Source organism: Carex rostrata, chromosome 20 (genome assembly GCF_964058835.1).
Source record: "Carex rostrata chromosome 20, lpCarRost1.2, whole genome shotgun sequence".
In the NCBI taxonomy this organism is placed as follows: Eukaryota; Viridiplantae; Streptophyta; class Magnoliopsida; order Poales; family Cyperaceae; genus Carex; species Carex rostrata.
Window position 1 is genome coordinate 2,269,215 of NC_135937.1, and position 27,716 is coordinate 2,296,930.

At 33.2% G+C, this 27,716-nt stretch overlaps 3 protein-coding genes across 3 annotated transcripts; all 3 read left to right on the plus strand.

Moving 5' to 3' along the window:
- The first annotated feature begins 335 nt into the window (after positions 1-335).
- LOC144572795 (uncharacterized) lies at positions 336-935 on the plus strand. Its single transcript, XM_078322468.1, has one exon. It carries the CDS (start codon positions 336-338, stop codon positions 933-935), a length of 600 nt encoding a protein of 199 aa, XP_078178594.1.
- A 7,453-nt stretch (positions 936-8,388) lies between these two features.
- On the plus strand, positions 8,389-15,504 carry LOC144572850 (succinate dehydrogenase [ubiquinone] flavoprotein subunit, mitochondrial). The gene is made up of 16 exons (XM_078322528.1): positions 8,389-8,618; positions 9,346-9,498; positions 9,636-9,723; positions 10,154-10,300; positions 10,801-10,941; positions 11,395-11,480; positions 11,573-11,665; positions 11,771-11,834; positions 12,180-12,323; positions 12,565-12,752; positions 13,103-13,277; positions 13,957-14,127; positions 14,511-14,580; positions 14,688-14,808; positions 14,931-14,968; positions 15,162-15,504. Exons 1-16 carry the CDS (start codon positions 8,520-8,522, stop codon positions 15,262-15,264), a joined length of 1,881 nt encoding a protein of 626 aa, XP_078178654.1. The 5' UTR covers positions 8,389-8,519; the 3' UTR covers positions 15,265-15,504.
- Positions 15,505-22,262: 6,758 nt separating this feature from the next.
- LOC144572162 (uncharacterized) lies at positions 22,263-27,535 on the plus strand. The gene is made up of 8 exons (XM_078321599.1): positions 22,263-22,485; positions 23,178-23,259; positions 24,120-24,173; positions 24,770-24,861; positions 25,279-25,392; positions 26,020-26,087; positions 26,581-26,692; positions 27,051-27,535. The coding sequence occupies exons 1-8, from the start codon at positions 22,432-22,434 to the stop codon at positions 27,144-27,146; spliced, it is 672 nt and encodes a 223-aa protein (XP_078177725.1). The 5' UTR covers positions 22,263-22,431; the 3' UTR covers positions 27,147-27,535.
- Positions 27,536-27,716: the final 181 nt, after the last annotated feature.

The following is a 27,716-nucleotide window of genomic DNA, read 5'->3' on the forward strand; positions in this document are numbered from 1 at the left end:
ATGTTAAGCTGAATATGAGTACAGTTTATCACCCACAAACGGATGGTCAGACGAAGAGAGTCAATCAGTGCTTAGAGACATATCTGCGAAGCATGGTGTTTGATAAGCAAAAAGAATGGAGTCGTTACTTGTCCCTAGCTGAGTGGTGGTATAATACCACATTTCACCGCTCGACAAAAATGACACTGTTTTAAGCACTATACGGGTATCAGCCACCTCAATTGGGTCTGGGAAGTGCCCCTAAAAGTAGAGTTGAGGTAGTGAATGCATTGTTGCAAGATAGGCAAACCACTCTAGCTCAATTGAAGACAAATTTGCACAAGGCGCAAGAAAGAATGAAACTTTATGCCGATAAGCATCGCACAGAAAGACATTTCTCAGTGGGGGATTGGGTTTATCTTAAAATACAACCTTACCGACAAGTAACAGTTTCTGGAATGGGGAATCAGAAGCTAAACCCAAAATTTTTTGGTCCTTTTGAGATACTGGACAAAATTGGTACCTGTGCTTATCGTCTAAACCTCCCTGACGGTTCATCCATCCACCCTGTTTTCCATGTGTCACTGTTGAAGGCTCGAGTCGGGTCTAATCAAGCAGTTGCTCCTGTTTTACCTCTGATTGAGCCCAATCCTGAAATTTTAAACCTCCCGCAATCAATTGTTGCCAGAAGAATGGTTAAGCGGCAGAATTCTGCTATTTCCCAATTGCTAATTCAATGGAAAGGGCAAGGAGTAGAAGATGCTACATGGGAGGACTATTCAAGCATGGCGAGGAGGTTTCCAGACTTCATTCTCGAGGTCGAGAAACAGCTTAAGGAGGAGGGATTGTCAGATGCCGCATTAGTGGGCATTGACGGGTCTAATTCAGACTCCGCTAAGAGAACTGAAGAGGGAGAAAGAGGAACGGGTCAGCGCGGTCAGCACTCGTTTAATTGAAGTATCACTGCTTACTGGACCCAGGGCAGCTTAGTAAAGGAAGCGACCGTTATGAATAACAGGCTCTGACGAGAGGGCCCTATTGTCAGATTTACATAAGTAGTTTGTTAGTTACGCTGAGATGGCAGCTCGCGATTCAATTGACGAATCCGCTCATTGTAATCTTGTAATTCTTTCACTTTTCAGATCGCCTATATAAGGCTGATAGTTGTAACCGAATGGATTATGAAATGAAATATCAATTTTGCCTCTTTTCCATTTATCTCTTCTTTCACCATTGTTACTGAGCTGAGCTCAATTGTCGAAATTCGTCCAAGCAGCTGGGATTCTGGCTCAATTGCGAGTGGAGACGGGATAGTCAGATTGAGCATCTGACAAATGACTTGACTTATTGCTAATTTAGGGTTTTTATTTCAGTTTGAAGTCGGACTGAAGGAATTAGGGCAATCTGATGTTCTATAGGAGTCATTTCGATTAACATCAAGATTCGTATGAACAACATTAAGATTCATACAGACAAAGTATACATTAATCAATACATGTGAATTGAACGATTCCTATTAGATATCGGACTCTCCTTTCATCTCTTAACAAAACTAATTTTATTTAAATTATGAATTAATTTAACAAGAAAATCTCTTACCTTTATCATGTATTTAATTGTGATCATTCGACTTTAACTTTAAACCGGAAGCTGCATCTTCTATATCAACTCACAAATCACAATTCGAATTTAGTCCGGACCGTCCAATGAGAATTCAAACTAATTCAGTTCACATCTATAATGCACAAATTCCCTTTAAATTTCATACTAATATGACAAACAGATTACATCTAAACTCAGACTAATCCAATTCACATATGTAACGCACGAAATCCCTTTAAAATTCATACTAATATAACAAACAGATCAGATCTAAGGATTTGAATTTGCTATTATCCAAATGTAGGGGTGTAAACTGATTGGATATTATCCGATTTCGTCCGAATCAGAATCCGGAAAATCACCTAAATTATCTTATCCGTATCCGTATCTGTTTCCGTATCTGAAAAATTATAACGGATAAGGATACGGTAAGACTTTTCACTACCCGTATCCGACCGTTTACACTTTTAAATCACAACAAATGTGTTATATGTTCTTAAATTGATTTATTAAATTGCATATTGTACCAATAATTTATTAAATTACATATAGATATACTAGTATCATACCCGTGCGTTGCAACGGGACATATTATAAGAAACAAATATATCGATAAAACTAATAACTATTTAACAATATAACACTATGACATAATTAGTGACTAATATTTCAAATTATATAATAGATGTTTTGTAATCAACAAGCTAATTATTAAAAATATCCGTATCCGTCCGATATCCGATCTGTATCCGTAACATTAATATCTAATCCGTATCCGTATCCGTATCCGAGACTATCCGTATCCAAAAAATTATAACAGATACGGATACAGATACTGTAAGGCCACTATCCGATCCGTATCCGACCGTTTACACCCCTATCCAAATGAGATGACAGAACTGTTATTTCCAATTCAAATGTTGAATTTTTTTTTTTAATGCGTGAATTTCAACTAAAATTAACAATTAAATTTGAAATAACAGGTTTTCCATTAGAAATGGGAGGTAGCACAATTGGCTAGAAAAATGTCATAAAATTGTTGTACCCAAAGGTCGAGAGTTTGATTCCCTCTCACAACTTCACAACCCCTGCGAAGGTTTTAAAAAAAAAAAAAATTTCCCACTATTCCATTTGAATTACAAATCTAAACTCAAATGGTGCTTCAATGCAGATGATGAATTCAAGACACTACCGTGAATATAAGTCCGTTATTGGATTCTATCTCACCGGACTATTCTACCTAGTGTTCTAAATAGCGCGCTATAGCGTTTTTGGACTCTAAACACTAAGCTATAGCATTAACACACGCTATTTAAGCTACGGATGCTATAGCGGTAATAGCGGTCCGCTATAGCGCAAATAGCGCGCTATGCAACATGAGCTGTTTTTTTTTTTCAATTTATATGGGCTTTAAAATAAATAAATGGTGAAGATATTGTTTAATTTTGATGAATATTACATTATATCAAATTCAGGTCCGCTATAATAATTTTTTTCATTTTGCTCTTGGTTTTTTTTTAACTAATGATAAATCAAATAAATAATTGCTAAATTATGGAAATTTTAGGGACTAACAAGAATTTCTTCAAGGATCATCTGTTTATTTTACTAGAAATATGAATTTTTTTTTTCAATTTCTAGGTTATTTTGAAATTTAAATAGAAAAAAGATAAATTATGTTATGACGTTGAAGATATTTTGAATAGAAAAATATTGATAGTTTATGATATTAGTATTACTATGGATATTTTTGAGTCGCAATTTGGAATTTGTATTGATTCAATATTAATATTATAATTTTTTAATCAATTTGGTATTATTTATTGTTCTATGAGACTAAATAATATTGATATTTAGTACAAATATATAATATAATTTTTATAAAAATAAAAAAATACTATGTGGCATAGTTTTCGCTATAGCGTCGTTATTCGCTATAGCTTTTTTTAAAGACTCCCCGCTATGACGCGATAAACACTATTTAGAACCTTGATTCTACCTATCTCATACGGTTATCGTGAATACAAGGGCTTGTATAGTTTTATGATTAAGACGGATTGCTACTAGATCTCTCCATAATATTCCCTCCTTATCATCTCCTCGTTACCGTTTGCTTTTCAACTACCAATAAACTAGTCTGAAAAAGAAAGAACACATTTTTTTTGAGTGAGAAAAAAGAAAGAAAGAAAATACATTAAAGAAAGCATTCAGCTTAATATATGCTCAAGCACCACTTTAAGAATCAAAGTTGCATCCATAGACCAAATTGTAAATATTCATCACGCCAGAAGTCTTCCAATCTCTATATATTAGCATATTGATTGTTAAAATACTTTATTTTACTAGATTAAATATTTGCAGTTATTTACAAGATCCAGATACCTTTTGATCGTAAAATTAATTTTCATGTCATCCATAATTTTTAGGGTGATTTTAGTAATGCTTAGAATATTTAATGTTTATGATAATTTGGTGTAAGATTGTTTAAGAAATTTTATTTGAAAAAATAGAAGGGATAAGTGCTCTAAAATTTAATTTATGTAACTTTTTTTTTAATTTAGTTCCGTAGTTCGGTAAAATAAATTTTTCTATCAAACCAACATTAAATATTAATTTAAAAATTAAAATCCTACCACGCTTGTCATTTTTTTTCGTAACAAACAAATTATTAAAGAAATATCAAGAACAAATTCAAAAGTTGTTTTTCCTAGATACAATGAAAGTAAAGAATAATAATTTTTTTATTTCATTTACACTATTATATTCAAATCGTACGTCTAACTGAGATAGCGATAGACATTTTCTTCTCATGTAGAGATTTAAGTTTAATTACTTCAAAAGACATTTAAGAAAAGTGAATAACAAATTCAAACAATTAAACATATTTAAATTAAAAATGAATGATATATACATTAAAAAATCCAAAGAGGCTAAAACAATTGTACTTTATAGTTTTTTTTTTAGTAAAGGTTGGAGATCAAGTCACCAAATTATTTAATATTTACAAAAGATTTTCCTATCTAAATTCTAAACCTGCTACCTCCTACACAGAAGGTATTGCCTTCGACACTAGATTAAATGTTGGTTCTCACTTTATAGTTATTATTGTTATATATTTATGTTGCTAATAAAATATTAAAACAGTAGAATGAAATTACCATGTACATAAGACTGGATTTTTTGTCCTAATTGCTTAATCTCTCCATGTATCCCACCACAATCAAGCACCTAGTTTGAATGTGTTCATCCACGAAATTACAATACAAATATGGAAGCATACATTCACATGCATATGCATTTAGACAATCCTTTTCTAGGCATATGTGACATCCACCGGAAAAAGGTAATCTCGTATTTCGTGTTGAAGTTCTTAAATTTTACTTAACAATATCAATACATAATTAAAAAAGAGTTAAGATTCCTTAACAATGATTTGTTTTGATAATTTTACTAACAATTTTTTAAGCCTGCCAAAAAAAAAAAAAATGAAGCTGATAATTGTACCCCAAACAAAGTACCCGTGCGTGTCCCCCAACCTTCTAGAATGTCGTTGACAAATAAAGCATGTTTTACTTCATACAACACAATAACAGTACGAATCTTTATTTATTGTATAGAATTTCGCTGCATGAAGCGAAAAATACTCCATTCAAAAAGTTAACAAAAGCAGCACCAAACGCAGCGAAACAATCGTGTAATTTAAACATACAAATGAAAGCGTTTAATCAACTACGTTCCAGTGTGTTAACTTTCATTGTAAATGAGTTAAATTTTAATTTTTTAAAACAAAAACGAATCATGAATTCGTCCCCGAGTGCAAAATGTTGACAGCTCTAAATTTTAACAAATCCCCGAACCCGTCCCCAAGCACACATTAAAAAAAAATTATCACATAAACAATATAAATCTAACTCATTATCCACCATGTGTAAACAATTAACTATAACAAATTAGAAGCATTGAAAGCTAACGTAAATACCATTAAAAGCTAACTGATACTCCCCCTTTTTAAACCATTAACTATAACAAATTAGAAGCATTCAAAGCTAACGTACAAACCATATAAATCTATTCACTTCATAATTTAAACATCAGTTAACAAACAAAAGTGAGGAATAAAAGTATTCAGTAAAAAATGCTCAAACTTACTATACTGTAAGGTTTGAAACATCGATCAACGATGGAAAGCACGAAGAGGAAGAAAATAGAGAGAGAAGAAACGAAGCAAAACAGAAATAAAATGGAGCTTCAAAATGGAGATTCCTTTTTTAGTTATTAAATATTAAAAGCAGTTAATTTTCATCATTAAAATTTGTGCTTATCATTAAAATTAGAACCAATCCCTGAGCTAATCATTATAACTTGTACTTTAAAGTACACTAAAGTACTTAAGTAGTTAGCAAATGATTAGAGGACTCTTAACAAGCTGGGGGACTAGCTCGGGGATTGGTGATTACAACTGCTCTTAACAAACTATCTACGAAATTAAAACACAGTACAAAAGCATGCATAGCTAACGTTTAAAACAATCAAATTAAAACAATGATGCATTAATTAATGACAAATTAATAAATTATCATTATTAGCGGACGGTTAAACCCAGTTAAACCAGTTCGGGAACGAGCTCGAATTTGGTGGCTTGGAGTACTAGAACATTTCTCTAAAAACAATATACATAGTTGTTTTCTTTATAGATTTGCATTGTTCAATCTTTATACAATTTAAACATTATATGGAATTCCATCAAATGCCATTAAATATGAATAATAAAAAGTTTTATGTCATTTAATTAAAGACTAAACTTGCGTCAAGTTTCATTATTATTTTTTTATCATATAATATGCCGAAATTTTTATTAATACCCAAAAATATAATAAAATTATCAAATCTACCCAGTTTTTGAATGTATTTCAAAAAATGCCCCTTTCGGTTATTAGATAACCGGATTCAGAATACCTTTTCGCTGACCTAGTAATCAAAAATTACCCTTATGTCCGGTTACTAAGTAACCATACTCCCTATTTTTAAAAAAAGATGCAGTTTTTGGCAGTTTTTTTTTACAAAATATTTTTTTTTATTTTTTGTATTAAAATATTAGAAATATTGAATATATTTCTTTAAAAATAGATGAAATACAATATAATTTGATTTATTAGAAAGACTGCAATAAATAATCCGAATCAATATTTTTCAGGCTGGATTTTTCGCGGTTGTAAGAAAAATTATTATATTTCTTTATGTGTTATTGGAGAAAAAATAAAAATACTTAGATTCTGAGTTATTGATCCCGGTTCAAAAGTCACTTCTAGGTAAATACATAAAATATTGTCATCCATCTAGTACTTTAATTTCTAAAAAAGTTGTATCTATTTTAAAAGAAAAACAAAAACTTTAAGTTATTTAATGATTGATATTCAAAAAGAATTCTCAAAATAAATACTATTTTTTTAGAAATTAAATGTACTAGAAGGGTCACAATATTTTTTGTATTACCTAGAAGTAACTTTTGAACCGCAATCAATAACTCACATTCAAAGCATATATATATTTTTTTCAATAACACATAAATAAATATATTAATTTTTCTTACAGCCACGAAAAATCCGGCCTGAAAAAATGTTGATCCGGATTATTTGTTACAGTATTTCTAATAAATCAAATTATATTGTATTCCATCTATTTTCAAAGAAATATATTCAACATTTCTAATATATCAATACAAAAAAAATTAAAAATTTATATTTTGTTAAAAAAAAGCCAAAAATTGCATCTGCTTTTTAAAATAGTGAGTCCGATTACTTAGTAATCGGACACAGGGGTAATTTTCGGTTACTAGGTAACCGGGTATTTTTCATGGACTAGTTCAGCGGAAAGGTATTTTGAGTCCGGTTATCTAGTAACCGGAAGGAGCATTTTTTGAAATCTATTCAAAAACTGAGTAGATCCGGTAATTTCATTATATTTTTGGGTATTAATAAAAATTTCGGTATAATATGAATAAAATTCAAATTATATTTATTGCCGGAGTAAAATTATATATTAATTTTACAATTATTAAAATTGTCAATAAATCTCCAATCTAAAATATTATCTATAGGCAGACTCAAATATTGGGAAATTTTTTATTCATAGAAATTATGAAAAAGGTAGAGAGAGAAATAGAAAGAGTGCATAATTTGTAATATTGGTAGAAAGATCGGTATAGATTTTACCGATCTAAACTATCAAACAGTTAGGATAGGTATAAATTCCACCTATCTAAACTACCAAACAGTTAGGATAGGTAGAAATTCTGCCTATCTAAACTCCATTTCAAATAAAACTGTAGCAATTTGCTGCAAACAGATGAAAGAAATAAAAACAAATTAGGATCGGTAGAATTTTTATCTATTCTAACTGTTTGATAGTTTAGATAGGTAGAATTTCTACCTATCCTAACTTTTTTTATTGTTTTGATCGGTAGAATTTGTACCAATTTTTCCATTAATATTATAAACTATGCACTCTTTCTGTTTCTCTCTCTACATTTTTATTAATTTCTATGAATAAAAAATTTCCCAAATATTGGGTTACTTTAGGTGAGTTCGTTGGAGACGCCAAATTTTCTCTCTGGAAATAGAATAATACAAGTGGACACATCCGTTGTCGCACAAATCCAAAATCCAACGAATGTTGTTGCCTACACATGGTATATGGGTTGCAGCTGCCCCAATAACCGAAATAATTAGAACCCACATGTCAGTATAATGTGGGTTTAGGAAAAACCCGGTTCATAAAATAATATTCTCAAACCCAGATAGACGCTGACGCTGTGACGCACACAGTATAGAGAAAACGGAAAACCCCGTAACCCGTTTAAAGTCCAGTATTCCGTCTTCCATCAATCTTACTTTCTTATATTGCGATCAAGAGAGAGAAAGAGAGAGGAGAGAGAAAAAATGTGGCGAAGCTGCGTCTCACGATGCCTCTCGGCGAAGAGGGCGGCGTCGATCGGAAACCAAATCGGAGCTGCTTCTCGATTACTCTCTACTGACGCGGTATAAATTCATACGCACGCTCACTCTTTACATTATGCGAAATTTGTATTCGAGCTGTTAATATAGTACATAGATCGTATTTGTTCCACATTCCCAAGTACTTATCTATTCTTTTTTTTAGTGTTTGTTTGAATGTTTACTGTTGATTTCATAGTTGAGAAGTTGAAGGGATAATTCCAGTAGTAAATAATTATTATCTGATGTTACTTATGTCTCTTGTTTGGAATTACTCTTTCTTTCTTGCATCTCTAGATTTTGCCGTGCATAGATTTTGTTAATATTAGGTGCTCTTTGACGAGAGATTTGATGATTACTTTATGTTCTAGCTGTTGACCATCTAATTTGATCTATTTCATTCATTATATATAATTGTTGATAAGAAGGCTCAATTCCGTTTGATCTTTTTTGTGGTCCTTTCTGGCTACTATTTAATGTGACAGACTTCATTTAGAACTTGTTCCTCCTATTATGTTTCTAACTAATAGATTATAAATGATTGAAATTTCATGTATGCTTAGATTTGCATAATATTCAGCATTACATAGGATAACCTGAGTATCCAAAATTTAGTTCAATTTTCGGGGATATTTCAACTTTTCATTCTTTTCTTTGTTTATTTTTGTACATCTGCAATGATTAACTGTTGCAATATGTATTTATGTATGATGAAAAGTTTCATGATTAAGAAAATAATGTGATGTGATTTATTTGGTAAAATAAATCGCAGAGCTATACTGTTGTAGACCACAAGTATGATGCGGTTGTGGTTGGAGCTGGCGGTGCTGGGCTCAGAGCAGCTATTGGGTTATCAGAGCACGGGTTCAATACTGCTTGCATCACCAAGCTTTTCCCCACCCGATCTCACACTGTCGCCGCTCAGGTAATATTTTTATCATCTGCTGTTCTTCTTTTGTGCAATTTAATATTTTAACTCTGGCCTGCTTCGGTCAGTGCCCTTTTTTCTTTTGTTGGGTATTTTTCTACCAATTCACAATTGCGTGATACTTTTTTCTGCAGGGTGGTATCAATGCTGCTTTAGGAAATATGAGTGAAGATGATTGGAGGTGGCATATGTATGATACTGTCAAGGGAAGCGACTGGCTAGGTATTTTACTGTTAAAATACTGTTGAAATTTGTCTAGAAAAACCACTTTCTTGCAGTTTCCTGGAAAATCTTGTATTTAATATGCTTGAAAAATGAGAAGAATCTGGCACCCTGATTCGAAACATAAGAATTAGCAACTCCATGTACTCCCCCTTTTTTACAAATGTACTCAGGTACCTTCTTTCTCCACACATGCTTAGAAACAGAGTATGGGAGGGATATATTGGGGCAAGCAAAGGCTGTGTGAGACATTTCTCTTGCCTCACTGGCTTTTATGATATTATATGATGTGTTTTGTTGAGACAATAGTTTATAATTGAGTTTTTGAGGGGTAAAAAAGGAACTTGCTCATTTAGAGCACAGGAAATGGAGATTGCTAATTTTCTTTGCCATGGCAATGTATATCACTTTCCTTTCTCCCCACTGTCAGGTGACCAGGATGCAATTCAGTACATGTGTAGAGAAGCACCGAAGGCTGTTATTGAACTGGAAAATTATGGATTACCCTTCTCTCGCACGGAACAAGGAAAGATTTACCAGCGTGCTTTTGGGGGCCAAAGCTTGAATTTTGGAAAAGGTTTAACAATATATACTCAATTCTAATAAGGATGTCACATTTGACTATATATATATATTTTTTTTTTTTTTGCAATAAACATCATATAATTTAACTTCAACTCCTTATAACCCGTACAAATTATGTTGGATACTTGTTAATAACACCCAAGTGTTAGACTATATGGAAAAGGTTATTCTGATGAGTGATAAAAGTTGATAGTACTCTAAGAAAAAATTAAATGATTATTTTGTCAACTAACAATAGATATTTTACCACATTTGCAAATGACACCACTATTTCTCATACTTGCAACTACATTCACAAACCATCAGCCGGTAATAATACCAAGGACTGGTTGCATAGTTGACTATGTTGCAGTTGAAATTTCATATTAAACAAATCAAACTTTATAAGCTGTGTTTCAAATATAAATCATTCTTGATTAAGTGCAATATGGGTGAAATGAAATTGTTGGTCAGGACTAGGAGAATTTAAAAACATTGTCTGCTTTTGTATAGGTGGTCAGGCCTATAGGTGCGCATGTGCTGCTGACCGTACTGGCCATGCATTGCTTCACACTCTTTATGGCCAAGCAATGAAGCATAACACACAGTTCTTTGTTGAGTACTTTGCTCTAGATCTCCTCATGAACAAAGACGGTATGTGGTTTTGTGAGACCTTACTTTGTACTGTGACCACATTCTAATCTAATCCAAATTCTCTTCAGAGCAAATGTTGTTAATTGATTTTTTAAACATAGCCGGGATTTTTTTTAAATAATTTGATATTCTTTTTATTTGCTGAATGTTGGAAGCCAAATTAGAAAATGCTAACAAATGTACTTATGTACCTGATGCACGTACTATAACATCCCTTTGTTTGACTTAACATATATAAATAATGATCTTCCCTTGGCTTTATTTATTATACACCTTTAAAAGCATGTACAGAAGACACAATTAAAGCACTTTAACATATGTGAGGAACTTCTGTGCTCTATGCTATTTGCTTAATCTATTTACCTCCAGGCAATTTCTGTAACATTTTAGATTTTGATTATTAGTTCTTCTTACACACTTCATTATAATAATCTATTGTATTTCTGAACTTAGGTGAATGCCAAGGTGTGATTGCATTAAATATGGAGGATGGGACACTCCATAGATTCCATGCAGGCAATACTATCCTTGCGACTGGGGTAAACCATTTTCTCTGCTTTCTGTCTTGTTCTCTGTGCTTAATATAAGTGTTATATTTGGATTTAATTAAGTAAAATTGTCACTGTACCAGGGTTATGGAAGGGCATTCTTCTCTGCCACCTCAGCTCACACATGCACAGGAGATGGCAATGCCATGGTTTCGCGTGCTGGGCTAGGTCTCGAGGTTAGTCCTTGGTTGTTTAAAATTTTCTTTTACATTGTTAATTTGACGACGTTTAAGTTTCTTGTTACCTTTTACTGATACAAGTGAAATTTTTATGCTTTGTAGGATCTTGAGTTTGTGCAGTTCCATCCTACTGGTATCTATGGTGCCGGTTGCCTCATTACGGAAGGTTTGCATTTGCATTTCAAAGCAATTCATATCTGTTAAAGAAAATTGCACATGGGACCCTAGGACTACATTTATGGATACCATTTTTGGTGATTTAGTAAGCGCACATGCCTCGGAAAAACAATAAATTCACATAATCTCCACCGAAGAATGGGGATCTGAAAAGTGCTGGAAATCTATAAAGTTTCTTTTTATCGTGAAAGTCTGCAAGAGATTGGAGGGAGTGGAGAGTGAATTTGCAGTCAATCTATTTTTGTGTTTCCTGAATACATGTACATCGGTTACATTATATATTAGTGTCTTACAATTCTCCTTTTCTCTTGCTCTATGAAATTTGCGCTTCAAGGATCCCGTGGTGAAGGTGGTATCCTCAGAAACAGTGAAGGAGAGCGTTTTATGGAGCGGTATGCACCGACTGCAAAGGATCTTGCTTCTCGTGACGTTGTTTCTCGTTCAATGACTATGGAAATCAGAAATGGCCGTGGTGTAGGTATGGAATTAAATTTGATAGTATTGTTTATTTGAAGTTGAGTTTACCAGATAGGGTTTGGGTACTCAAAATTCAGAAACCAAGAGGTGGCAGAATCAAAAATGAAAAGAAGGGCTCTGACACAAGTATGATACCACCTTATTGTTGATGCTTTGCCGGTTATCTGTTTTGGTATGGAATGACACCTTTGGTGTACTGAGTTGGAATATATGTTTTTAATTCTGTACTCAAATTTAATTAGGTCCCCTGAAGGATCACATCTATTTGCACTTAAACCATCTTCCTCCTGAAGTGCTGAAAGAAAGGCTCCCAGGTATTTCTGAAACTGCTGCCATTTTTGCGGGAGTTGATGTGACTAAGGAGCCAATTCCTGTTCTTCCGACTGTACACTACAACATGGGTGGTATTCCCACTAATCACCATGGAGAGGTAACCTTTCAAATGTTGCAAAACAGAAAAAAATGATGGATATATGCAAAAAACCCCACCTTTGCAAATGATAGCTGGAAAGCTTCTTTATTTTTTCCATAGAAACTACCTGCTTTGGCCAGAAAATTAGGATTTACATGATACATGGTTGAAATGAGTTCACGCCACAAGTACTAGACCTCGGTTTAAATTGACCAGTTAAACTAGTTTATAGCTGGTAGAACCACCCTGCATGAATTTTTTTCCAATGACCATTTATGGTAAGCAGAATTGGTGATATTGAAAAAGAACAACATTTCATAGAGAGTAATGTATTTTAAGTATATTTGTATTTTGTTTTATACTGTCAGGTGGTTGACATAAAGGGAGACAATCCTGATGAGGTGGTGCGTGGTCTGATGGCAGCTGGCGAGGCTGCATGTGCATCAGTGCACGGGGCAAACAGGCTGGGTGCCAATTCTCTCCTTGATATCGTTGTTTTTGGTAGAGCTTGTGCAAATAGAGTTGCCGAAACTGCTAAACCAGGCATGCTTTCTCAAGCTTTTTGTGTGGTTCCAAATCATTCAACAACAATAACTACCAACCCTATAGTCCCAAACAAGTTGGGGTAGGCTAGAAATGAAATCCAATCGTAGTGGTTTCAAATCATTCAATTAGACAAATCCCAGCTTCCATGTGAAACATAGAAATAGAAGAAGTATTGTCATAACTTCGAAGTCAAGTGAAAAGCCATCTAGGTAAACAAAATTAAGAAAAGGAGGAGAGCCCATCATTCCTTTTTTCTTGCAAAAACAGTCCCTTCTTAAGCATGGGTTGCATTTAAGTTTAGTAGAGGAAAAGCAATATATGGAACTTAATTGTTTTATTAAAGACGATTTTGATCATTTATTATATTGTTAACCTCATTATGAGGAAATCAATAGCCGGGGCCTCTTAATTTTCGAGTTTCATTAACCTATCCTGGTTTTGAAAGACATGCAAAATAAATGCTGCCTTAATGCAATCAGCAGCCCAGGTGTATTTTTTTTAGTTCATGGTCAAACAGGTGTACCCTTGCATATAATGTTTTCTTGAACAGAGAAACTCTTTTTCAGAACTCCAATAGTTCACTGACAAATACATGTTTTTCTGTGTAGCTTTCATAACTTTGATTGACTTCTATTTCTGTAAACATTATTATTTGGTGGAATGTTTTCTTGATCAGGAGAGAAACTCAAGCCCCTAGAAGCAGATGCTGGCCAGAAGACTATTGCATGGCTAGAAAAGCTAAGGAACTCCAATGGATCTCTCCCAACCTCCAAGATCCGTCTCAACATGCAGCGTGTCATGCAGAATAATGCTGCTGTTTTCAGAACTCAGGAAACCCTAGCCGAAGGTATCTTTGTCCTTCTTTATGCATTTACCCTTAACAAAAAATATTGTTTAACTGCGAGAAGTTGGTTCAGGAAAAAGGCTTCAATTGGTAATCACTTATTAAATTTTTTTCTTAGCTTGACAGCCACTGTCAACATTTTCAGAAAAAAAAGGGACTTAAAGAGTTTTTACTACTGTCAACATTTAAAAAAAAAAAAAAGACTTGAGAGTTTTTACTTCTTGGTGGAGCTCCCTTTGAAATAATCTGTTTGATGTTTGACTCACAAATTTCTTTCATCTTAAATAAGAAAGCTTGCCTTTTGTTCATCAAGTTATTATCCGTTGAATTTATTGTTTGGCTGAGTTCAAGGATTAAGCATAATTATCTTATAATGTCTTTTTTAGGGTGTGAGCTGATTGACAAGACGTGGGACAGCTTTAGTGATGTGAAAGTTTCTGATCGTAGCCTGATATGGTGCAAAAAGATTACTTGCTCATTGTCTTATATACATTTCGTTTTGATTAAAAAACCATTACTCGTCTCATTGTTATAACTCGTTCCATGTTCTTATTTTCGTGTAGGAATTCTGATTTAATAGAAACAATTGAGCTAGAAAATTTGCTGATAAATGCATGCATTACCATGCATTCAGCTGAGGCTAGGAAAGAGAGTCGAGGAGCTCATGCGCGTGAGGATTTCACGGTCTGTTTATTTATTTTCATCAATTTTAAATATTTTGTCCATTCTTGTTATGTTCTCTCTTTCTTTTAATCTATTTATTTGCTAATTGGTATGCTTTTCTTGTTGTTTTTTTTTCTGTACAGACAAGAGATGATGAGAACTGGATGAAGCACACATTAGGGTTAGTTTTCTATATCATTAGCCTACACAATAGATTTATATGGTTCTAATTTGTCAATTACCAATTATAAAAACTATTTTTTTCTAACATATCTTTTCTTTTGACAAGATGCCTGTTTCTTTAGCTGTTTGGGTATATAAAACAATGTGGTGGTTTACTTTTGAAATCTAACTATTAATTTTGTGTTATATAGGTATTGGGACAATGGGAAGGTTCGACTTGCATATCGACCAGTGCACTTGAATACTTTGGATGATGAGATCGAGTCATTCCCACCAAAAGCACGTGTCTATTAAGTTGTTTTTTGAACTTTGACCCCCTTTTTCCTCGGGGTGGTTTTGTATGTCAACCTGACTGATTTTTTTCTTAATAAATCAGGCCTGTTATGGCAGACTCTTTTCTGATATTATGGTAGAAAAAAAAAAAAGGAGAGGCTAATTAATGCAAGCAATGCACAAGATACATATGTTATATATGTTGGGAAATTAGTACAGTTTGTCTTTCAGTGCAAATAAAGTTGGCTTCAATTTTTTTTATTTGTTTTGCCTCCAGTGTAAAAGTAAATTTTGGCACAGTGTTTGGGCATTGAGATCCTGTACCACAATTTTCTCAAGCTTTGTGCTTCTGTTAAGATTCATACTAATAAACTTTCCTCAAAAATCCACACTGTCCATCTGCCCCGACAGTGTGAACTGAGCTTGCATGGATCAAGCATCAGTCTATTGTAATCAACCATTGTCGCCTGTTGTTTTTATATTCTGCAGTTGTTAGTCCCGATATGTTATAATTATTTAATTTCAACTTTCAGCCTCCTGCAAAGTAAAAATACGGCATTCAAATCAGACAGCACAGATTAAACTTGACTGTGTGCCTGCGCGAACATTGCAAGTTTTCAATAGTCTTGTCAGATGTTATTTGCACTGAATATGAATGTTCAAAATGAGTGTCATGTCTCACAGTTTTCTAACTATAGCGTAATACATGATCTATATATATACTTTTTACAACTAAAAATGAAGACACCAGATATCTAGCGGCGGTGCACTATTTACTGCAAGCAAGAGAGCTGCATCTGAGATGTTTCCCAAAAAAGCGAGAAAAAAGATTAAAATAAGTTATAACTAAACTAGAGATGCTAATTTTGGCAAAAAAAAATGAAACGCCGGTTTTGAAAGGAAGCACAATTTCCATAAAAAACAAAATACTACCGACCTTCCTCTAATACATTTGCAAACACTACAAGTTGAAAGCGAGAGAGAATATCATTCGAGTTTAATTTTTCACAAGTCTCTCTCAGGATTGCAAATTCTTGATCAAGACCATTTCTCGGGCAGGTGAGGCTATAAGTTGGTCAAAGTTAGTCAGAGTGAGTTTACACTTTGATTAAAACGCAACAAATTGAAGAGTACTAATTCTGTTTTCTTTATTTCATTTTACCTAATTTTTTTTTTCAATACCAATTGAAACATGACCCGATGAGTTTTTCTTTTTCTTGTCTAACTTTTTCCAAAATGCTCTTATATTTTAATAATCAAATTCTTACAATTGATTTTCGCTATTTCAATCCTACTTTTTTATTGCTTATTTTTTTTAAATAAATTATTTGGAGAATAGCATTTATAAGTCATATTCATTAACAACATTTTTTAAAGATTGTTTTGTCTTTTAATTTTTTTTTTTTTTTGGATAATAACATTTATATATGGAAATATAATCGACCATAACCGTGTCAAAAAACAGAAGTGGGTCCCCAGAGCAAAGAAAAATTAGAAGCACTTTGGTTGGGTCTTGTGGGAAACTGGTAATTAATTATAGCCAAATTCAATACAACCAGACAATTGCTAATTGTGAGAGGTCATGTTGTCAAAAAAATAATAAACTGAGATGATAAGTTTTGCTAAATAAAAAAGGAACAAAAAGATTAAAAACCTACATCCTTCAATTTCTCTCTTTTTCCTCTAATTATGCTTAATATAAATGAATACAGTAAAATTATAGAAATGGAGAAGGTGAAACATATACATAACAATGACGTCGTGGTAGGAGACACGACCTCCTCGACCGGTAGCAATTACGTCATTATTGGCGAATTAGAACTATCAGACGATGCCACATCAAATTCAATCAACCAACATCAATTCCAACCCAAAGCTGAAAGGTTCATATAATTCCAATTGATATCACTATTATGTCCAAAGAAGCTGATTTAATGCACACCGAGAGCTCGAACTTATATATGTTATGGTCTATATAGCAGATAGCTCACCAATTATTATTTCTAGCTTTGATATTTGGTTTTCTATGAAACAAGTTTAAAATTGTATAAATACCAATCGAATTAAGTTGCATCATTAGAGCCAACTCAGTTTTCACCTTATTAGCATATATAAATAGAAGTTAATGTAAATTGTTTGCTGAAACACCAACAATTCAAATCAAATATTGACCATGCACAATTAGAGGCTGAGCTAGTAATATTCTAACTACATAGTATATTTTCTTTCTTTCTTTGTAGTGTTGGATATATATTCAAGTTGTCTAATGGAAAACCTTATAAGAAACAAAGGGACGAAAATAATCTTTTAATTGCACAAGCAGGTCCTTATGATAGCACAGCAGAAAGTGACATCTGTACGAATGAAGTAAGTCAATGTTTTAATTTGGTGCAAGAAAAAATTTCATGTTTTCTTGTTATCAGAATTTCATTTTTCTGTGCTCACATTTTCCAGTTGACATGTTTGTAAACGAGTTGAGGTATAATCGACTCAAGTTACTGGATTAGACATTTCCAGTATGTGCAGGAATTGTCATTATTGATAAATGTTGCTGCTCCTTTCAATCTTTGTATTCATTTGACATTTTCACGATTGTGCTTTTGTGCAGAGGAAATGCACACCGAAAATTATCTGCGACGAACTTGTAAAACTAGGAATTGATCAATACGCCTTCTTCGAGGCTTATGACATGCTCATACATAATACCAAGGAGTCGGAGTTATTTTTTGGTTTGCCACCCAAGTTCCGCAATGGTTGGTTAACGAAGAGAATTCCTAGAAGGAGAGACTTAGAAACTGAGAAGATCCCATATAAGAAAAGAAAATTAAGTGTGGATTGAAAAATGCTTCCATTTGGAATAAAACACAAGCAAATTTTGTGTTTAGCATGAATTTAATAGGTTCATTGATAGTTTGTTTTTGGTTTGGGGAAGAGGAAATTAAAACGAGTCAGAGAGATTCTTTTTGGTCATTTTTGGTGAATGGTATAGGAAAAAAAGATCAATGATAAAAAATTTAGATCATGTTTAAAAACCATATTTTTAGATATGTTATGATAATCTACATTGTATATTGCCTTTGTTAATTATATATAGTAACCGTATCGTCTAGTATTTTTTTTCTTCTTGTTTACCTTCCTTATAGTTTGTCTTTGTATCTCTTATGGCAAATACAGTTTTCAGCTTAGATCAATTCTATTTGTTGAGTAAATTCTACTATACATATTTATATTGGTGTAAGATTGTGATGGTTCCTTCTACTAGAGTATTAGAATGAAATTCAGGTTGATTTATAATATGTCAACCTTTCTTTTGATTTGTAATAAAAATTTGATGGTTTCTTCTACATGCATGGTTAGTTTTTATTTGCGTTTCATATGATAAATTGTATTGTCATAAAATTTTATTTTCAAGATCATAAAAAAAAATGGGTATGATTTCTAGTATATTAATATAAAACTTAAAATTTAATCCAGATTTGTTATTTCCACTTCCAAATTGAAAAAAAAATGTTGTTTCTAACATCACATCAATAATAACTAAGTTGTAGAGGTATGTTCGTAATTTATCAACACAAATTAATATTGTTAATTGAATTTAACGGTGGTGGATGACTATGTTTTAATTTTTGAAAGATTGTGAAAATTAAAAGTTTGGGTAACTAATTGCTACGAAGTGACGAAGTAAACGTAGAGTCCGATAACTTTACTAATAATAATAATTAAAGAGTAAAGCTTAGGTTTATACGAATTCAATGACATTGTCAATGACATTTTAAGTTATTTTTTGCCATTTTTCATAAATTATAAAAAATAGTAAAAAAATTTCAAAAGGAGTAAATATTATATTCTACAAATTAATTATATAACTAATTTACTGAGCTACTTAAATCGAATTTTTAAGTTTATACGATAGGTTTTTGAAAACGTAACACCGAAAATCTTATGCTATCCGTAACACTAAAGTCTTACTCATAATTAAAAGCCGCAATGAGTAACGTGAATCTGTCTTGCTTGAAAATTTTAAACAGTGTAAATTCTCCAATGATATCCCAAACATTAATTTTTGTTATCAAACGTATAGGTGAAACTTAGCTTCAACTCCCACTGTCACATAAACGAAAGAGAAATTTAGATATATGCCCATCATAACTTCATCAATTAGATATTTACCCATCAAAACTTTAAATTTAGTTATTTCCCCATTCAAACCTATTTAATTTATTTATATCCCCATTCAGTGATTTAATCAATCAAAAACACTAATTAATATTGATAGAAAAATAAAATTACAATTTTGTCCTTATCTCTTCATTCCCTTTGCTTATAACCGGTCCTCTTCTTCTCCATTAGTTATTTCTTTGATTTCTTTTTTTGCAAAAGAAGAACTTCAAAAGTGGATAAGAAAATGTGGCTAAATTATAGAGCTAAGAGATAATGATATTTGCCTATGTGCCCAAAATATTTAATCAACGGTTCTCCTCAAAATGTCACACATCAACACACGGTTGGAATCCTCACTTCCCTTTCAATGTCATGATAAACTGATATATGATAAGCTGAAGAGCACAGGTCATCAATGGAAATGGAGGAAATTATTTCAAGGAGCAACTCCATTTTGATTTGACCCGTCGGATTGAAATCGAACAGATGCTAAGATTTTATCTCAGTCGCTATTTCCACAGGGATAGCCTCATTTTGATGGATACTAGGATTATATCGCCTTGCTTCAAGTAATACCCAAATCCTGGTTTAGCCTTTTCTTTATCTTAAATTCTACCTGTTAGCACACTATTTCTTCTTAATTTGGAGGTTTATACAGTGACTTTCAGTCATTCTGGCATGCATTGGGTTATCGGAGATAAATGGAACTCAAATAGGCATTGTTTGGTTCTTTGTTTTATACTTTGATTGAACTCTTTTAAAATGGGGAGCTTTCTCTTTTGGATAAATGCAAGCACGATCAGCAACACTGACGTTGCTAATTGGGTCTCGAATTTGATTGTGACTCAGGACATTTTTCTTTTGCAAAAAGAAATGAGTAATGGAGAAAAGAGGAGAGCCGGTTATTAGCAAATGCCGGATAAGGGCAAAAATGTCATTTAATTTGATTATCAGTGTGAAGTAGTGTTTTTAATTGGTTAAATCACAAAATGGGTATATAAATAAAATAAATGAGTTTGAATGGGGAAATAACTAGATTTAAAGTTTTGATGGGTAAATATCTAATTAATGAAGTTATGATGGGTATATATCTAAATTTCTCTAAACGAAATGTGCTTGATGAATTCATATGATACCATTAAGCGATTAATAACAATTGTTATGTAGCTTATTAAAATAATATTTTATGGATAGTTACTGTTTAAGTGAGACATGGTTATATAAATATTACAGATCAATATGTGTTATGAATTAATATCTCAAGTTGGGCCATGGTGAATTGCAATGTATAACATCTTTTGTACATTGGACTATAAATTACCGAATTCAAAGTCCAAATAACAGATTCAAACCATTAATCTTGTTCTTCATATTAATATGTATTTGGAGACCAAATTTTATATTTTTTGGAAAAATTTTACTATTTTTTTAGATTTATTGAAAATCGCTGTTTTTTTATGGTCCAGATTTGTCTGAAAACAGCGATTTTCAATAAATCTAAAAAATAGTAAAAAAATTCCAAAAAATATAAAATTTGGTCTCCAAACACATATTAATATGGAGAACAAGATGAACGGTTTGGATCAATTATTTGGACTTTGAATCCGGTGATTTATAGTCCAATTTACAAAAGAAACTATACATTGCAATGCACCATAGCCCAACTCTTAATATCTCTATTTTCATATAGTTTAAACAGTTGATTTAATCCATAAACGTGATTTTTATATAAAATGTACATGGAAACTGAATTTTACATTTTTAGAACCTTTGTACTATTTTTATCTATCATAGCACAACTCACTTGTTATGCCTTTTATATTATTTATATTATCAGTATAAACAAATAGTTAGACAGGTATATGAAATAACTGCTACTATTATATGGATGATACATGTACACAATAAAAAATGTCTTCAACTGAAAATGAATATGAAAGTCTTCAACTGACGAATAAGAAAATCTTCAATTTTTTATTTATTTTCGAATTGTTTTCTGAGAAATAAGAAAGTTTTCAACTAAAAATGAACATGGCACGCATACATCTAAAGAATAAAACATGGGACTCTTTTATTGAATGTGAGAGCAAGAAATGTGCATAGCTGATTTGCTGCTTTTTGCGTGGATCCTTTGTCAGAGTAAAAGAGAGATTGAGAAGGGCGCTACGTTACTGCCCTTTTTTCTCTGTTCAATGATTCAATCAGATTCAAACCTTTTGCTCCTTTTCTCTTCATTACGCGTGGAAATCATCACCTTCGTTTTTCTCTTTTTTAAATTTCTGATATATATTTATCCTTTATTTGTTGTTCTCTTGTCCTGTTTCTTTAATTTTTCTCTATTTATTTAGAGTTAACAAGTAGGCTTAATATTAGTTTTGGACTGATTATCTTTATATAATGTTGTTGCTATTTTTTAGTACAAAAAAAGTGGTTCATAAGCACATTTCTCAGCATGTCATCTCTATGTTCAAATAAGAAAGCTCAGATTTTTTTTCCCTTTGATTGTTGACATTTTTACTCTTGTTAGTATTTTGTGTTTATCTCTGACTGAATTTTTGAATCTGCCTCTGTATGTGCTATATTATGAGGATCAAAACGCTTACATGTGCAATACTATAATTTAATTAAGTGGATAACTATGGGATATTTATAACAAAATCGACTCCATCTTGATTATATATAGGGCAATTAAATGTTAAAAAACTACAATATTACCTTCGCCAGCAGGAGCAAAACCAACCGAATTCGTATCCTCTGCATGGGACAGCTTTCTCCCTGGGGGTAAACAATGGAGAAAATTATTTTACATATTGGGCCCAAATCCATTGCTTTCAACAGGGCCGAAAGCCCATTAATTATTCGGCCCAAATTGCTAAGTAAGGCTTTGAAAACTACGGTGTTGCATCTCTACTTCCTGTTTCGCTTTACGGTTCTACCCCTTCTCTCCTTCTCTGTACTCACCGTCATCCCATCGACGTCCGATCGTGAAAAGGAGAAGTCTCCATTTCCTCTTTGCATCTCGCGGCCATGGCAGGGATCATAGCTCGTCAAGCTCTTCAGGCTCTTCGCGGGAGACAGGCGGTATCTTTTCTCTTCAGATCCCAGCTCACTCTACCTTTTCTAGCTCATTAATCGCATATTTAGGGCAATTTTTTGACAGATGTAGTGTTAGTCCCTTTCCATATGCATAAAATGGAAACTGATCGCTACAATTTTGTTTTTTTTTCGACTTGATTAGCTCGGATGCTGTTTCGTTTATGATTATTCTATCGTTTCTTCACATTCGTTTCATTCTTAAAACGAGTTTTGGTGATTGGTCCCAATTTTTTGGCGATGTCATAGGCATAAGAATAAAAGGAGAGAGCTGTTTAGAATATGGTAAGTTGATTAGAAATGAGCTTAGGAAGCACCTGGTTCTGCTTGTTATTTCAAGCCCAACTCTTCTTCCTATCAAGTTACATCAGTTGCTGCACAATTTTTTATCCTTTTTGTGCTCTGGTAACATAGTATGTTCCAGTTTTGACTGTCATGTAACTAACACCCTTACAGAAAAGGACATTAAAAATGTAATGACTTGAACAGTAGTAAAATCAATAACAGAAGCTGTACTGTACATCCCATATTTTATTGTGTTAAAAGTAAATGATAGATTAGATTAGAGTAATTGAAGAAACCGTATTTAAGTTGTCTTGGTATTATACTTCTGTGTTTAAGCTGCTGAAATTGGTGATAATATTAGTGAGTTGCTAACAAACAAAGGACCATGATATCAGGTGCCAGCTGGACAATCAGCAATTGCTTTGCAAAATCAGTGGCAAGGTTATAGCTCCCGTGCTAATTCTTCAAAGTTCAGAGGTTTGTTTTACTGTGCTAGCAACGGTTGGACTTGGACTAAGCACCAATGATGATATGTTTTGAACTGGATTTGGCATCTAAGTGTCAATACTGTATATTTAGTAGTTTTAGCTGTATAATATATTTTGAGATATGATTTACTTCCTAGATTATAGGGATTAGAATAAATGAGATTTACTTCCTAGATTATAGGCTAGATTATAGGGATTATAATAAGTGAGATTTAATGTACAGATTGTATAGGAGATCTATAAAAGAATGGTCTGAACCTCATATTGAGGAGACAAGTTATTCTAATATCTTCTCTCTTGAAATATTCTCCAAGTTGTCACTAAGTACCCATGTCGAACCCATGCAATTGAACTTTGATGCCAAGACTAAACAAAAAATAATTAAGAGGCGTAATAGATTCCTGTATATTAAACCTAGCCAAAAGAGTTGGCAAAAAAATGGTCTAGCTGGTATCACAATCTTAACATCTAGTCCGTACTAAAATTGTTTAGGTTTTGAGACTGATCTTAACGGTGCCCAAGTCACTTTTTTGCTGTGCATGTCATGCTAGTGTGTAGAAGTTGGGTATACTCCTAAATTTCATAGCTCCTAAATTTCTTAGCTATGATATGTGCGGAGCATTACTTTTTGAAGAAATCAAGTGATATCCTCTTTTGTAGAGGGTTTTCACTTTTCACTATCACCTATTTATTGTAATGCAGAATACCCATGATTATTGTTCTCCCGGTATGCATATGCCACATATATCAGGAGCGGAATAATTTCCATTTTCTCCATCATAACTTTTATCCAGTTGGGATATCTAATTTATTTTGTGACTTCTTTTTTTAATATATGAAAAAAAACAGAGGATGAAGAGAGTGAACAACTGGCAAAGGATATTGCCAAGGACTGGAATGCCGGTAAATTCTTTTCCCCCTCTTCTCTCTTTCCCTCTCCGTCTATATTTGAGTGTTGCATTCGTCTGCAAGTGCATGTCTTGTTTTTACCGTGGTCATTATATGCAATCATTTATTGTGTTTTCAATAAAAAAAACCCAATCTAAGTTGTTCACTTTCTGGGTTTAGGGACAAAAAACCATAATGAGCTCTGCTCATGGTCCAATAAAATCCCAAGCTAGCACTTAGTATTGAGCCTTCTCCCTTTAAATTGAATCATTCTCCTTCTAGATTCACCATTTTCCTTTTTAATTGCAATCTGTTAACCTAATTACTTATTAGATAAGAAATTATAAATGAAAAACAGTTTTTTGTAGTTTTTTATCAAGATAACTGTGTATCGAGATAGTTGAAGAGGTGAATTTGTCCAATGGAAAGTTTGCTCTATAGTGTGAGAATTCTGTTTGAAATTTTCATATCCATATGAAGATGGTTTTTTGTTGCAATTGCAGAAAATCATGATTATTGTATGCAAATATTCTTGTTTGAACTTTGTTGTCTACTGGAGTGCTTTTGGCAAATAAAAATTTGCAAAACTAAATCGAAATGCTTTAATGCAGTGTTTGAGCGTAGCATAAACACATTGTTTCTGACTGAGATGGTTCGCGGTCTCATGCTCACTCTCAAGTACTTCTTTGATCGCAATGTTACTGTAAGTGTTAACTGTAAAGGATTTTGATTTTCTCCAAAAGTAATATTACCAACCCTCTTGGTGTAAGATATTGATTCTTGGTAAAAACTTATGTAGTTTGCAACTTGATAGTACTTTTGTGGCATGTACTTTTTGGTAAATAATGTTTTTTATCACAATTTAATGTTAAGTTACAGCATTGAACAGCAGGATTTAGTTGAATAATTGCCGAGATTACAATAGGTACAAACTGCAGTTTCAGTTGGTACATACTGGTACTGTTATGGTATTAACAGAAATCATACCATGCCAAAAATGCGAGTTCAGTGGATGTGCATAGTATTCTAGAGCATTCCTTCACTAATTATGCAAGGTGATGAGAGTGATTGCTCATCATGATTATTAATTTAAGATGATTGCCTCTGAACAATGTTGCAGATAAACTATCCATTTGAAAAGGGTCCACTGAGCCCTCGTTTCAGAGGAGAGCATGCTTTGAGGCGGTATCCAACTGGAGAGGAGAGGTGCATTGCATGCAAGCTTTGTGAGGCTGTGAGTATTTACCAATTTCAATAGTGGCACAAATTTTGAATGCATACCTGGAAAACCTAAATGTCAAATTATTTGTGCACCAAAGTACAATGAGAAATATCTAAGATGCCTCTAATGCCTCTACTATGGAATTTTTTTCTCTAGCTATGACTACCATAAAAAATTCTAAGTTTGAATATCAAGTATGATGCTGGGGCATACAAGGAAAAGTAGCTTGTAGCATTGAAGAAATAACGCTTACAGAAAATCTTGATGTTTTAAATTACCATACACATTAGAACTCTCTTACCTTGGTAAATTATTAGTCTTCTCTGTGTTTTTGTTGAAGAGATTACATGAGTACCCTGCAACACCATTATCTTTGACTTATGCCCTCGTAGGCCTGTACAGATGAGAAATATTGTTTATAGCCTCTAAAACTAAAAATTGTTCCATTATTTCTCTCAAATTTTGGGTAGCAGAACATTGGGAGTGAGGGGGTAGCTTGGCTTTTTTGTAGGAACAAGGGAATATGAGATATGGGATGTTTCTCTTTGATCATATGCAACAATTCTATTGTACATTGTTTTCCAATCCATCTCTGGCTATCACTGGTAATGAAATTTTATTGTATTATATTATAATTAGGTCTGCCCGGCTCAAGCAATCACTATTGAGGCAGAGGAGCGGGAAGATGGGAGCCGTAGAACCACAAGGTATGCCATTAAAATGTTCGAGCTGTGCATACTGGTGTGGGACCAGAGTTCAGAGAGGCGTGGGTCTAGTTATCTAACGGCTCCAATTGAACATCACTAAGTCTTCACTTGACCCAACTGTGCCTTAATTTAACCTTCATTGCAAGGTTGCGACTTGGTTCCAATTGATCCAGAATATTGTTTTCAAGCATCAATTTGACCCAAGTTTGCATCAGTTTATCCTTGCTTTTGCAGTTGAAGGATCTAGCAAGTCAACAGAATTTACACAAGAAGAAAACAAAACACTAAACGTGCTAAATAATTGGTCTAGCAGATATCCGTAACATTACACACAAACTGTTTAGGACTATGTAGTACTTTGCAGAAGATCTCGATTTTAATAATGTCACTGATTATTTAAGGTGTATTTATGTCATGTTTTTTCTGTTTGGGACTAAAGGCTTGGTTGTTGTTGTTTTTTTCTCTTTGGTGGTTTGAATTAATGGTCACACAGGTACGATATTGACATGACCAAATGCATATACTGCGGCTTCTGCCAGGAGGCTTGCCCTGTTGATGCTATTGTTGAGGGCCCCAATTTTGAATTTTCCACTGAAACCCACGAGGTACTTAAAGATTGTTTTTTGTTTCCAATATCAGGTAGTCGGTTAGATTTGGTTCAAACTTATCGTATTGTTCAAATCAAGTTTGGACGGGCATCTCAGGTTTGTGTTTGTTGGGTTATAGTGCATTCGAACATGCTACTGGTCTGGTTTTGTGCAAGTCCGTGCTTTTGGTCTGAGTTGTATCATACGTTGCTAGCTCTGCTTCATCTCAATTCAACATAAGAAAAAATAACAAGGGAAATAATGACTGAAAAGTAGTCTATTACATAGTTGTACTGCACAAGGGGGTATGTAATTTCTTCTGCCCTTGTCATTTCAAATGAAATCTTATTTCCGGATTTGTTGAATTCTTGTATAGGAGTTGCTTTATGACAAGGAAAAGCTACTTGAAAATGGAGATCGCTGGGAGACTGAAATTGCTGAGAACCTCAGATCCGAGAGCCTTTACCGTTGAAGAAATGGAAGTGGATATTTGACATGAAACGGTTCTTCTCTGTTTTTTTTTCTCAGTTTCAATGCTGAATAAGAAAGCGCACTTTGTATTTTCATTGCTGCTGGACATTTGAATTTTACACAAGATTGGAACTTCGTTTTTTTTCCTTTTTTTCTTTTGAAAGTTATTTTCTTTTGTTTTTGTCATCTTTGCTGTGTGGCTGCTGTTAAGACAAAATGGCAAAGATGTTAAAGAGTCCTAATAGCTGTTTTTAGTAGAGATTGTTGTGTGAAACAATACGCTGTTTCATAACCTTCTATTTCATAATTTTGGAAGTACAGATTGGCAGGTATTTGAATAATTCTCAAAAAAACCATAAATTTTCCATATTTGAAGAAGTTGGATGACAAGTCCCAATTTTCTGATATCTTGACAGACAGATTAAAGATTGAGTGAAGATTATCCACCAAACTGGGCCCAACATGGTCTGGTAGCATCATTTTAAAATATTTTGAAACAGTGATTATTATTAGTAACAAGAATAACAATAATAATAAAAAAAAGGCACGTAGGGGGTTGAAGGGCTGGTTC

Excerpts from the sequence above, each read along its gene's own strand:
- LOC144572850 (XM_078322528.1), top strand. The coding sequence starts at position 8,520 with ATGTGGCGAAGCTGCGTCTCACGATGCCTCTCGGCGAAGAGGGCGGCG. Across the intron at positions 9,724-10,153 it reads CAAGGGAAGCGACTGGCTAG|GTGACCAGGATGCAATTCAG; the intron begins GTATTTTACTGT and ends CCCCACTGTCAG. Across the intron at positions 10,301-10,800 it reads AAGCTTGAATTTTGGAAAAG|GTGGTCAGGCCTATAGGTGC; the intron begins GTTTAACAATAT and ends GCTTTTGTATAG.
- LOC144572795 (XM_078322468.1), top strand. The coding sequence starts at position 336 with ATGAAACTTTATGCCGATAAGCATCGCACAGAAAGACATTTCTCAGTG.
- LOC144572162 (XM_078321599.1), top strand. The coding sequence starts at position 22,432 with ATGGCAGGGATCATAGCTCGTCAAGCTCTTCAGGCTCTTCGCGGGAGA. Across the intron at positions 26,088-26,580 it reads GGGAGCCGTAGAACCACAAG|GTACGATATTGACATGACCA; the intron begins GTATGCCATTAA and ends ATGGTCACACAG. Across the intron at positions 26,693-27,050 it reads TTTCCACTGAAACCCACGAG|GAGTTGCTTTATGACAAGGA; the intron begins GTACTTAAAGAT and ends ATTCTTGTATAG.